Genomic DNA, 13,731 nt, shown 5'->3' with positions numbered 1-13,731 from the left:
TAATTCTCTTCAATGGTTTCATTCTATGGTCATAATTGAAGAGGTAATGTAAAAATTTGAGACGTTTTGCTTGTTTTTTTGAGCTTTAAAATGCACTGTGTGAATAGCCGGATACATAACTATAGGCCACAGAGGAACTGATTGAGCACTACCTGTAACTAAAGCAGCTGAGGCAATGGGAGCATATTGTGTATTCTGCTGAATAAATGTGGGACAATTACCTATTGATTACAGTTCAGACTCTATCATTGTCTGCGCCTCCCTTGGTTATACCATGTACTTTCAGCATTGCCATTTGCTATGGCTTTGCAGAAAATCTGTGTTGAGTTAGTGTGCCAGTCAATTGATTAGACTGCTCTTCTGGATAAGAAAAATGTTACATCGGCTGGATAAAAGATGCAATGTATAGAGACATCTGTTGTGATGAGCCCCTTGTTACCAGGAATATCCACATATAATAGTGACTTACAGCTGAGCTTGGCTAGCAGAGATGGCATCAGTTGAGCATTACTAAAGTTGGATCGGATTTGTACCAGCACGTCCATGTTCTCAACAACAAGTTTCTGGAAGTAAAATTAAAAATTTACTCTAGAGACATTCTTAAGACAGTCTATTACTTGTCATAGATGTAATGTTGCATAGACTTATAGGCATGTGCTGGGCAGAGCTGTAATATAGCACCCATAGATGTCTATCAGTTCATGCTGTACTCCTGAAGTAAGTGGGATCAGAGATATCTCAGAGCTGCAAAGTACATCTTTGATAACTAATAACGAACAACAGTGGGTCCGTCAGTTATCTCTCCCACCCACCGCTGTCCTCCCAAAGGAAGCCACAGTGAGAGGCTTATCTCTTCCAAAGGGATAGGACTGTGATTTTCCATCACGCTTAACAGTTTAGAAGCAAATTCTTCAAATTTCATGTACAGTAACAGCAACAATCAGGTACACTAACGGACGACAATGAAATACAAGAACAGATAGCAATCAGGTACAGCAATAGGACAGGGGAAGATCAGGGTAGGAGTTAATTTGTCTTTGCACAGTTTTTTTTAATACTATATGTTTCTTTTAAAACGCTTTTAACCCATCCCCCTACTGCTGTTCAGCAGTGACATTCATGCCCCTTATAACAGGGGCACCAACACCCCCATGACAGAATTCAGCACCCACCTGCCCCTGCAACATTATTAGGGCCATAGATTTCAGCAAAATTCAAGCAGCTGGCACACCCCCTTCCTTTTTGCAACTTACATATGAGGCTCAAAAGGGTCCCTGCAAGTGCTGTCCTCTGTCTCAGTGGTGTAAGCACAGTGAGGATGGCAGCACCACTGAGACTGAGGATGGTGCTTGTAGCACATCTGCATCACTAGCCCAAGCACCGGCCATCTGACAAGAGAGGAGTGGATGTCAACGCTGGATGCCGGCAGGGAGAGGGAAAGGGAAGGGAGAGGGAAGCGAAAAATTCAGTAATTCTTGATAAAAAGTATAGTGTCTCAGTCCCCATATCAAAGCCTAAAATTGTGTGGCTGAGAAATATCTTGCTAAGGCGTTATCCAGGATAAGAAAAACATAGTTGCTTTCTTCCGGAAACAGCACCTAAGTGGACTGCATAGCAACATCTGCACTAGGAACACTAAGCTGCATACACTGATACCAGCAACACTTAAAGGGGTATTCCACTCAAACATGACTCAAACATGTTGCTGTCCATGGTGAGACTAAGAATGCATTCCATACTTATTACCTATTCAGTCTCCTTCTCCCAGTTCTGAGCTTCTGCTTTCTACTGAAAACACCAAAATGTGTGTGAGCCTTTCTCTCTGTCTCCCTCTCCACCTCCCTTCTGAGATAGCTCCTGTAAACAAGTTCCTGACTGGCTTTACCTGCAACATTGTAGCTTCTATGTAAAGTTGGGAGGGTTAATCACAGTGAGTTCATTAGCCTCTTGACCTCAGAATAACCCTCCCAGCGTTGCAAAGAAGCTACAATGTTGCAGATGGAGCCAGTCAGGGACTTGTTTACAACAGCTGTCTCAGAGGGGAGGGGGGAGGAGGAAGGAGGGGGAGACAGACAGAAAGGTTTATACACAGATTTTTGTGTCTTCAGCAGAAAGCATCAGCTCAGAACTGGGAGGAGACTGAATAGATAATAAAAAGAATGGAAGGAATTATTAGTCTCACCCTGGGCAGCAACATATCAAAAGTTATGTTTCAGTGGAATACCCCTTTAGGCTGGGTTCACACTACGTATATTTCAGTCAGTATTGTGGTCCTCATATTGCAACCAAAACCAGAAATGGATTGAAAACACAGAAAGGCTCTGTTCACACAATGTTGAAATTGAGTGGATGGCCGCCATTTAATGGCAAATATTTGCTGTTTTAAAACAACGGCTGTTGTATTGAAATAATGGCCGTTATTTACTGTTATATGGCGGCCATCCACTCAATTTCAAGATTGTGTGGACAGAGCCTTTCTGTGTTTTTGACCCACTCCTGGTTTTGGTTGCAATATGAGGACCACAATACTGACTAAAATATACGTAGTGTGAACCCAGCCTTAGGGTGTGTTCACACGTACAGGATCTGCAGCAGATCTGCAGCAGATTTGATGCTGTGTTCAGTTATTTAAATGAAATCTGCTGCAGAAAATCAGCTGCAGATCCTGTGGGTGTGAACCCAGCCTTAAAGTGAATCTATCAACACATATGCTGATAGAAGTTTTTGATACACACCAATCGGCACAACCGCACTGATTTCAGGATATATGAACGTTTTTCTGTATGAGCTGGTCTGGTGCACTGGCGATATCTCCTAGCATCCCTTTCTTATTATGTGAGGAGATATTGGGGCACTGAGGGCACTGAGGGCACTGAGCCTGCCTCCAGTGCACCTTATAAACTCTTTTACATATATTTTTTTGATTGTACATAAGAAAGACCAGTTTTTATTTAATATATACATGTAGTTATGCTTGGAAGCCTTACCACAATGGACTGTGATATCCTAAATTGCTACTGGCTAGGTTTTACAAGCATATCCTTTCCTCTAGCTTTTATTAAAGAGGTAATATTTCTAAACAAATGGTGGGAAGAATTACCTGCAGCACCGAGCTTTTATGTTCAGCAAAGTGTGTAACAAGCTCACTTCACCGACGTGTTTGTACTTTTATGCAGCTGAATTGAAGCTTCCAACTCTGAAACCGTCTGCGTGTGGGAAGTCTTCCAAGAAGCTGCAATTACTTCTGCATATTTATCTAAGCCTACACATCTAGTAGTCTGCAGTTCTGTATTATGAAGGGAAAACTCTACATTAACAAGTAACTGCTTACTGTCTGGTAAGAATTAATATCTGCAGGATTTTGATGAAAACAATACATAAACAAGACACATGATAGCAGAATACAATCACTAATACAAAGAATTATTTTCTTTTTAAAGCAAATCTTTTACCCTTGACTACCCATGGATCACCCACAGAGTTGGCAGTACGACTGGATAGATATTATTATAAGCATTCAGAACATACCTTTGCTGCCTATGTCTATGTTTTTATTTTCATAAGAAAAACACCTTTATTTAGGCCATGAATAGTGTCAAGGAGATGGTGCCTATTGTACCCTGACCACTAGCACCACTATGTGCTGAATGCATTGTGCACATCTCTGATTATGCAAAGGGCCTGGCACAGTGAGGAGTTACAGTACTAGGGCCACGGGAACCCCAGGCCCCGTTGACATTATTTACAGCCTAAATTAAGGTGTTTTTTTGTTTGCTTTTTGTTTTTGTTTTTTTTTTGTTCTGATTTTTATTTCTTTTATTGGAATTCTTTTTAAGGTGCTTTAAGTTACAAGCTTTTAATTAGGGTACATGAACCTGTTTGCTGTTGATTTAATGCTACAATAGTAAATTATATTAGAGTAAGGTGCCCTAAGGAGAATACAGTTAAAGGAGTTATCTGGCATTAAGTAAGTTAATTTATTGCTGCTGGTATATAAAACAATAAAGAGCCTATACTTACTTGTCCTTGCCCCCCAGTGTCTTGTTACAGTGTTGCCGGTGTCCCCCACTGACTGCAGTGCCTCCACTTCAGAGACAAACTCGCCTTGGGAATGACAGACCGCTCAGCCAATCACTGACTGATTGGCTGAGCGGGCTGTCACTCCCTTGATAAGTTTGTGCCCAGAAAAAAGCTTGGGTTTTCAAGCATTTCATCAGCATTCTTTAGCTATATATAATTTGTATATGCTTATATACATTGTTATATATGGGATATTTTTTATATTATGCCTTAGGGGCTATATACATGGTGATGAAATTGTTTTGTATAGGCTTTTATTTGTTTGATTTGTTAACTGCTGATATAGCAGTCCATTCAGGTGTCTCTTGTTTAATTTGGTTAGGGTTTCAGAGTAGTGCTGCGTTTACACGGAACAATTATTGTTAAAATTTTTGGCATAATGATTGCATTTGAGCTATAATTGGCTAGTGTAAACACAGCGAACGATCAAGTGGCGAGCGAGAAATTGTTCATTTATATCTTTTAACAAGTTCTCAAATCGTCGTTGGTCGTTCGCTAAAAAATCGCAGATCGCTTTGTGTAAACAGTCTTTCACCGATTTACCCTATGTGTGAAATGGGATTAAGCGATCTTAAAACTATAGCAATAACGAATTTTCCAAACGATGTATTGTTCGGTCTAAACGCTGATCATTATAAAAACACATTGTTACTTCAAAATCATTAATCGTTCGATTGGGCGAATTATCGCTCTGTGTAAACGCAGCATTAGAGGCGCTAATGAGTAGGAATGCAATTTGTAATACCACTATATTAAAGAGAATGTACTGTATAATGGGCAAAGATTTTTTCATCGCTCCAGATAATTTCCCTACAGTATACACATCCCTGGCGCACACCTATGTGACTTCAGGGTTAAAGAATAAAAAAATAAATAAAAAATAATAGTAAGACCTACTAGTGACATTGGGTGCAACATATGCCTAACCCCTCTTAAAGCCTTAGGAGCTATATACCAGAACAGAGAAAGGTCATTTGTTGTGTGTCTTAGAGGCTGCAGTAAGGGATTTAGGGTTTATATGGGTTATTTTTTTTTTACCTTTTATAACATTTCCAGATACTAGCCAGTTTTTTTTTAAATCCCAGCCAGCCCCAAAGATTTTCATTTTCTGCTCAAATAAATTGAAATATTTTATTGATCTTCCATTTGTGATCAGAAGAAATTGCAGCAGCCTATTGATGTTTCATTGTGCTCCCTGGAATGTTTACAGTCTATTGATCTGCTGTTTGCGCTATGAAGACATTGCCACGTTTACTTGCAGCAAAGCTTCGACTTTTGTATCACGTTTATTATTCTGACTGTTCTACAGAAGAGAATGAGCGCTCACATGAAAGGCAGATAATCAGTGCCGAAACAAAGAAAATCTGGGGTTTGTTATACTGCTTTATGCGTTACATGCTGACAACTCCAAAGTTCTAACCGGTTAGGTAAAAATAGAAGGATGTCATTCAATGGGGGAGTGTCACTTACAACAGAGGTGCAGTTAGGTTTTCCCTCTCCTAGGGCAAACATATCATTTGACGCCCCTCACGTCTTAACTTGAAAGAAGCTTTATTGCTGTTCCCTGTACAGCCAGTGGCAATGAGCACTTGCTGTGTAGGGAAAACTAAGAGGAGCTTCATTCTCAGGAAGAAAAAAGTAATACCTCCACACCATGAGCGAATATTACCACTAAGAATGTACTCAGTGTCAACAACAGTTCCTGAATAACCATCAGATCGTCACGATATATTACTACATAGTGACTAAATAGTATAGTCATACAGTCACCTAAGAACATTATATAAAGGATATAATAATAATACCTCACACTATTATCAGATATAGCCTCCACAGTAACAAAACAACATCTCATAAAGCCCATATACTGCATACATGAATACAATACCGTTATATCCAGTGTCTAACAGGAGACATCTTGGCTGATTGTAGTCATTCACTTTTCCTTATTGTCTGCATCCAGTCAGAGACCAGCCAGAATCTGCTACATTTGATGTGCTGCCATCCCCTCCGTGATCCGCACCACAAAAAAATAATGCCTGGAGGAGGATGGCGTCAGAGATGACAGGGGCGCATAATCTGACAACTACTTGACTACTTGGCCTGTGCTGGCCAGTTTACACATGTTCGCTGGTTTGTCTTGGAACTATTCGTGCTGACGCCAGGGGAAGAAAGCAACAAGGGACCACGCCACTTCTGGTGAACATGTGTAAGAGGAGGGGGGGGGGGGGGCTGCACTTCTATTGGGCGATCCGTCCTGTAATCCTCCTCCACGATAGGACATGTCCAATTTTTCCATTGAGTGGATCGCGGTGGGGTCGTGAGAATGAATGGATTTGAATAGTTCCTAAAATTAGCCATGATTGCGGACGTGTGAATGCAGCCTAACAGTAACAGTAGTTTTTTCCGTCCCCTATATTTCTGTTCCACTTTGTATCCCACACAGTAAAAGTTCCCCTTGTCTGCCTCCTACACAGTACTCGTGAGCCTTATCCAATAACATTAATGCTTTTATTTATAGTACCATCTGCCTCAATTTTGGTCCCTGTCCCCATTAGAGCTTACAATCTAAATTCATCCATCTGTGTGTTTTTGGAGGAGAAAACTCAAGCAACATACAAACTCCTAGCAGATGTTGCCCTTGGTGGTATTTAAACCCGGGACTGCACAGCTACAGCACTATCCACTGAGCCACCATGCTGCCAGTGTTGCCCCCTTTGTTAATATGTTTTCTCCTCCAAATCAGCAATGTCATCTGTCCCTTTACATGATCACTGTCATTTCAGAGAACTTCCCTCTATTTAAAGTTCAGGGCAGCTGTCCTCTGTGGAAATCCACTGCTGTTTGACCACAGTGCTGCACATCTTCTCCTCCTTTTTCCTTGGCAGCAGCAGGTCAGTGCTTAGTGTGACCCTTTCCTTGCTGCCCTACTCCACTTATTTTTCCTTTTTGCTCACAAAGCAGGCTGAAATTGTGTATCAATAACATCATCTCCCTTTTCATGCACATGCCATGCACTGTACTATAGATCTCCCTAGCCTAGCACAGTGCCAGTCTGATCGAGTGCACTTCACCAGCACTATGTCATAGCTACATCTCCTAAAATGTAGAGAGTAACAAATGCTGTGCACCTTGAAAGGGGCTCAATAACAGCAGCAGGATCACTAAAATTTCCTTGGCATCACTCTTAGGGTATGTTCAAAGTGAGCAAATGTGGAGGAATTCCGCGGCGGACCTCTCCCCTGTGGAATCCTGTCTGCCTTAGTGTGACACTGTTCCTCTATGGGAGGGCTCGCGCGCCTCCGCTCAGAGAATTGACATTCCGCCACATTCAGTGTGAGCATACCCTTAAGGGTTAATCTAAAAGATGTTAAACCAGAAACACACAATGAGAGGAGGTGTAGGCTTCCTCAGCCGCTTTAGGTCTGCTGCCTATGAGATACTGGGACAGGTCTCCTGTACAGGCTTGTGAGATGCAATCACTTCAATGCATTGTACCAGTCAATACTGAGGATCCATAATGTCCACATGCGTAAAGAGGCCTGTACCCTGAATAAGTGTCAGAGAAAGAGGCCCCACAAAGTATTCAGCTATATATGGCATGGTGATCCAGGGCTTGTACCTGAAATATATGGCTCTGGCAATGCTGCTGCAAAGCCTCAAGAGTCATACCAACATGGCTACTGTAATGCAGGCAGTAAATGAGTGATTGCTGTGCATGTGATGTCTGATCGTGCAGGATGACTGACCTAGCTGTATTCCTACATTGTATCAGATATTCATAATGTGTTATTCAGAAAATCCAACAAAGTAAACATATCTACCTTTATCTCTCCAATCTGAGATGTCACATGCCACATAAGGTTCTCACTCAAAAACTTCATCCCATAGGGACCCATCATCTCCGCTAAAGCTTTTATCTCTGGAAGAGAGTTGAAAGAAATCAACAGCATTAAATACATATTCAAATCTAGCAGCACAGATTAGTCACTTTGGATGGCTTATGTTAGCAGTGTGACACCATAAACTAACATTATGTGTGACGTTGAGCAACCAAAGTCACCATGAAGCCCTAGCTGTATTCTTTCTATCTGGCAGTTATATTTACATCTGTGCTGATGAGTGACAGCGGCCAGTGGACGGAGGGAGCTGGTGCTCATGAATATCCAGGACTACTGAGCACACATACATAATGGAGATGACTAGTGTGCGGTGCTCAGAATCCTTGTTATTCAGGAGGATGTCTCCAAATCAGCTGCAAGGAACAATGTAAGTGTTCAGCTTCTCTGTCACTCCTTTGTACTACTCTTGGATAGGGCAGGATAGTCTCTTTAAGGCTATGTTCACAGCACACGAAATGACTGATGTCATTTTGAACTCAAAATGACGGACGTCATTTAAAAAAAAAAAAAAGAAAAAAAGAACAAAACATCATGGGAACATAGCCTAAGGATGGCTGCTTACTTCTGACATGTCAGAAAATAACCTGCCATCAGCTGCACATCTTCCAGTGTATTAGGAGATATACAGTTGACAGGTGATTAACTCAAGGGTCACCTGAACAACCTAGGTATTGTTTGTGCTGCCCTGGCCACATGATTAGTCAGTTTTTGACTAAATAACACTGATCTGTGCAACAAAAGCCCATGCTGTACAGCTTTTTTTCACCCCTAAACAACAGGAATTGTTTGTAATTTATTCAAGGGAGTCACATAACTATAGTCCATACCCTGTATACTATTGTCATATCACTTGCATCCCATATACTTTTTATCTGTGTTTCATTTATACATATTCATGCTGCCACAAAGTGTTGGTGTCACTCTTTCCATCTAATTTGAATTGTAAGCTCTTAAAAACTCTCTCCATTTGCTTTTTTTTATTATTATTTCTTTTGACTTGATTGTTACTTGCCCATCTGTTATGTTGGGGCCATAAGGACTATTAGGGTACAAACCCACTTGACGTATTTGCTGCGTGAATCAGTCTTAAAAATAAGCAGGCAAAACGCAGGTTGGCTTTATACAATTGTTCTGCGTTAAAATACGCAGTTGCGTATTTTTGAAGCGTGAAGCTACATGCGTTTTTCGCACAGGTTGTTAACAACTAATGCTTTGCTAACAACAAGCTTCACGCTTCAAAAACACGCAATTGCGTATTTTAACGCAGAAAAATTGTATAAAGCCAACCTGCGTTTTGCCTGCTTATTTTTAAGACTGATTCACGCAGCAAATATGTCAAGTGGGTTTGTACCCTTAGGCTGGGTTCACACTATGTGAAACACCGGCCGTCCTGTGACACAGCCGGTGTTAGCGAAGATCATACCAGCTGGTACTGCAGTACCAGCTGGATAATCTTCATTTGTGCTGAATTGGGATGCGGGCACCATTGAACACAATGGTAAGTGCGACCGAAGCCGCACTCTCCATTGTGTGACCTGTCAGGCTTGTGTGGCCGCTATTCAACGAAGTTTTTTGTGCGGCCGCTATTCAACGAAGTTTTTTGTGCGGCCGCTAGTGATCCCGGCCAGAGTGTATACTATGAGTATACACTCCCGATGTGATTCCATAGACGGCAGCGCAACGTAAGTTTCCTATTAATCATAGCCGTTGTTGCAAATCAGCAACAATGGCTGTAATTAATAGGAAACTTACGTTGTGTGAACATGGACTTACTGTGTAAGTGACAGTAACACAAGCAATTGCTGTCTTTTCATGTTTTAGCGACTGACATGCCAAAATAGATTTTTAGATAATTTGTATGTCAGGAAGAGTTATCCTTTAACAATACACTGTATCTTAGTGCATGAGGTCCCTGGCTTATATTAGTAAGATTTAGGAAAATAGCAGCCGATCAATCGGGTCTGACTGCACTAAGTAACCATTAGGTTATGCCATTCTCAGCACGTGGCCATATACTTCATTCTGGTCTTGTGCTCCGTGTAATGGATTATACAGAAGATTTAGATTAGAACAGAGAGACACAACAAAAAAGACAATTAAATCAAAGCAAATGCATTTCCCATCAGGACTCGCTATATACATGTGGTTACAATGTGACAGCTATAATGAGTATTTGTACGCAAGGTCAATATTCATCTGCACTGTTCTCACTACAAGGAGGAAGCCACAGTATTTGCTGAAATTTTACCAGCAGAGACATTGAAGGACATTGTCAGGAGGGTTTGTCTGATTTTTTTTTTCATTAGCAAAAACATTAACTATGATGCTTTCTTATATTTTAATATCATACATGATGCAACAATTATTCAGTGACACAGTCAGAGTGCATGGTGCGTATTCAGAGTCTGGACCACTCTATTGCGATGTTACGTGTATATATCTTTACAAGCTACATTTGACGTTATGTTACAAGAGTGTGCGCACTGATCTGAGCCAATTTTCGTTTTTGCGTTTTAGTTTTTTCCTCCTAATGTATAAAAGGCCATAGCACTTTTTTCCCCTACAGACACACGAGTACTTATTATTGCGCCACTAATTTTACTTTGCAATGGCAGACTTAATTTTTGCATAAAAGATGCTGCGAAACCAGAAAAAAATTATATGCGCAGTGGCATTGAAAAACAAACAAAAACACTTTGTTTTTACGCTGTTTGTCCTATGGTTAAACTGACTTTTTATACATGTTCCTCAAGTCGGTAAAACGATATATAACTTGCATGACTTTTATATCATTTGGTGGCATTTAAAAAAAAACTTTTACAGAAAATATACGTTCCCTAAAATCGCTCTATTACCATGCTTATAACGCTTTTATTGTTTTGTCTATGGGGATGTGTAAGGTGTCATTTTTTCCACCATGATCTGTGCTTTCTATGGTTACCTTGATTGCATATATGGGAGTTTTTGATCGCTTTTTATTACAATTTATCTTGATTTGATGTGACAAAAATGCACAATTTTGCAGTTTGGCGGGTTTTGCGCTTACGCCTTTTACTATGCAAGATCAAGAATGTGATAATGCACGCAGCAATACTAAATATGTTTATTTATTTATAAAATGGGGAAAGCGGAGTGATTCAGGCTTTTATTAGGGGAGGGGATTTTTTTATTAATAAAAACACTTTTTTTCTTTTATTGATACAGTAATTAGAAGTCCCCCTGGGGGACGTCTAATATAGCCAGGCCCGGACTGGTAATCTGGCCAGCCGGGCAAATGCCCGCTGGGCTGGCCGGATTACCAGTCCGTGGGCCGCCCGGACTACAAAAAAACCCCAAAACATTATTTTTAAAAAAACGCTGCTGCGGCCCGCTCCCCTCTGCCCGCTTTTGCCACCGCAGCCTTCCTGTCACGCTCGGCCCGCTCCTGATGTGCAATGCAATCCTCCAATGCAATCAACGTGGAGGAGGAGCGTGGGGCCGCTGCGGCTGGCCAGCCGTGACGCACGCGTTGAACATGCACCACAGCCGGCCGCAGCGGCCCCACGCTCCTCCTCCACGTTGATTGCATTGGAGGATTGCATTGCACGTCAGGAGCGGGCCAAGCGTGACAGGCAGGCTGCTGTGGCAGGAGCGGGCCGAGCGCGCAGAGGGCCACAGCGGCAGGAGCTCTACTACGGCCAGGCAGCTGGAGCGGTCTGCGTTAGGTCAGGTGTGTGTGTCTGTCTGTCTGTCTGTCGGTCGGTAGTGGGGGTAGTGTCACCCTCACCGCCTTGCAGCTCTGCCATCCTCCGCACTCTTCTCCCTCCATGTACCGGCACAGGCAGCAGTGACAGAGACGCTGCCTGCGCCCAATGCATCCCGCAGGGGCATCTGTAAGGGGGGGAGGGAGAGAGAGGGGGCCATCTATATGTGGGGAAGAGAGAGGGGGCCATCTATATGTGGGGGAGAGAGAGGGGGCCCTTCTATAAGGGGGGGCATCTATGAAGGGGGAGAGAGAAGGGGGACAGGGGGCCATCTATATGTGGGGGAGAGAGAGGGGGCCCTTCTATAAGGGGGGGCATCTATGAAGGGGGAGAGAGAAGGGGGACAGGGGGCCATCTATATGTGGGGGAGAAAGAGGGGGCCCTTCTATAAAAGGGGGGGCATCTATGAAGGGGGAGAGAGAAGGGGGACATCAATATGTGGGGGAGAGAGGGAGAGAGGGGGGGCATCTATGAGGGGGGAGAGAGGGGGGGCATATATAAGGGGGGAGAGAGAGGGGGGCATCTATATGTGGGGGAGAGCGAGGGGGCGAGAGAGAGTGGGGCATCTATATGTGGGTGAGAGAGAGGGGGCTCTTCTATAAGGGGGGGGGGCATCTATGAAGGGGGAGAGAGAAGGGGGACATCAATATGTGGGGGAGAGAGGGGGGCATCTATGAGGGGGGAGAGAGAGTGGGCCATCTATAAGGGGGGAGAGAGAGTGGGACATCTATATGTGGGGGAGAGAGAGGGGGCCCTTCTATAAGGGGGGGCATCTATGAGGGGGGGGGAGGAGAGAGGGGGGCATCTATGAGGGGGGGAGGAGAAAGGGGGGCATCTATATGTGGGCGAGAGAGAGTGGGCCCTTCTATAAGGGGGGCTGGTTATGTTAGTATATGGTGGTATTAGTGTGTGGTGGTATTAGTCAGTAGCAGCGGTGATGTTAGTCAGTATGTGGTGGTATTAGTGTGTGGTGGTATTAGTCAGTGTGTGGTGGTATTAGTCAGTAGCAGCGGTGATGTTAGTCAGTATGTGGTGGTATTAGTGTTTGGTGGTATTAGTCAGTATGTGGTGGTATTAGTCAGTGGCAGTGGTATTATTATGCAGTGGTATTAATCAGTATGTGTCGGTATTATTATTATAGTGTGTATATATATATTTGGGATTTATATGTGGGCTGGTGGGGTTTGTGTGCCAGGGCTGCTTTTCTTCCCCAGTCCGGCCCTGAATATAGCTTCACTGATCCCTCATAGAGATCAGTATAGTATGCTTTATACAGCACTGATGAATGACCAATGCTCTATTAATGTGGTCTGCTGCTGTCCCCCCACTAGACACCAGAGTATCGGCCATAGAAGACTCTTAAATGCAGCTGTCATGTTTGACAGCTGCATTAAATGGTCTTAATTAGCAGGAGTGACAATCGGCCATGCCCGCTAATAGCCGCAGTCCCGGGCTGCAGATAGCACCCGAGATCGCGGCAGTACAGAGCGACGAGATGGTGTAAATGTATGTCATCTGTCGTTAGGGGGTTAAAAGAAGTGCACTGTGATGGTGTAACAGAATTAGACTCTAATTAGAATTAATTAGACGGCTGCCTTCTTTTCATCACTTAGGGGGCATTCACAAGTCTGCAATTTTGTGGACATTACAGACAGGGAAGGTGATTAATGACAGAGCCACGCAACTCTGTCTTTACAGTGCCACGGCAATTCAAAGAGTTTCCCTACATAGCCTAGCTAATTTTGTCCCGTTAGTTCTACTCCTGATTTTGGTTGAAAAAAGACTGACCAAAAGACTGATGGAAATACCAAGCGTAAACATAGCCATAACTATTAGGGATTTACAGGTTGCTCACTATTAAAGGGGTACTCAAGCTAAATTTATTTCTTTATTTATTTATTTCAAATCAACTGGTGTCAGAAAGTTATATAGATTTGTAATGTACTTCTATTAAAAAAATTTAAGTCTTCCCATACTTATTAGCTGCTGTATGTCCTGCAGGAAAT

General features: G+C 42.7%; 1 protein-coding gene across 2 annotated transcripts in view; it reads right to left on the bottom strand.

Moving 5' to 3' along the window:
- NCKAP1L (NCK associated protein 1 like) overlaps positions 1–13,731 on the bottom strand; it is a 116,081-nt gene that overhangs the window by 55,898 nt on the left and 46,452 nt on the right. For both annotated transcript variants that reach the window (XM_069970248.1, XM_069970249.1), the window contains exons 23-24: positions 7,905–8,002; positions 470–563 (exon numbers count right to left, since the gene is read on the bottom strand). In XM_069970248.1, the coding sequence (XP_069826349.1) occupies positions 470–563; positions 7,905–8,002 (192 nt within the window). The remainder of the gene's footprint in view (positions 1–469; positions 564–7,904; positions 8,003–13,731) is intronic.

Source organism: Dendropsophus ebraccatus, chromosome 5 (assembly GCF_027789765.1).
Source record: "Dendropsophus ebraccatus isolate aDenEbr1 chromosome 5, aDenEbr1.pat, whole genome shotgun sequence".
NCBI classification, from domain to species: domain Eukaryota; kingdom Metazoa; phylum Chordata; class Amphibia; order Anura; family Hylidae; genus Dendropsophus; species Dendropsophus ebraccatus.
The sequence above is the reverse complement of the archived record's forward strand: the minus strand, read 5'-3'. Positions and strand labels throughout refer to the sequence as shown.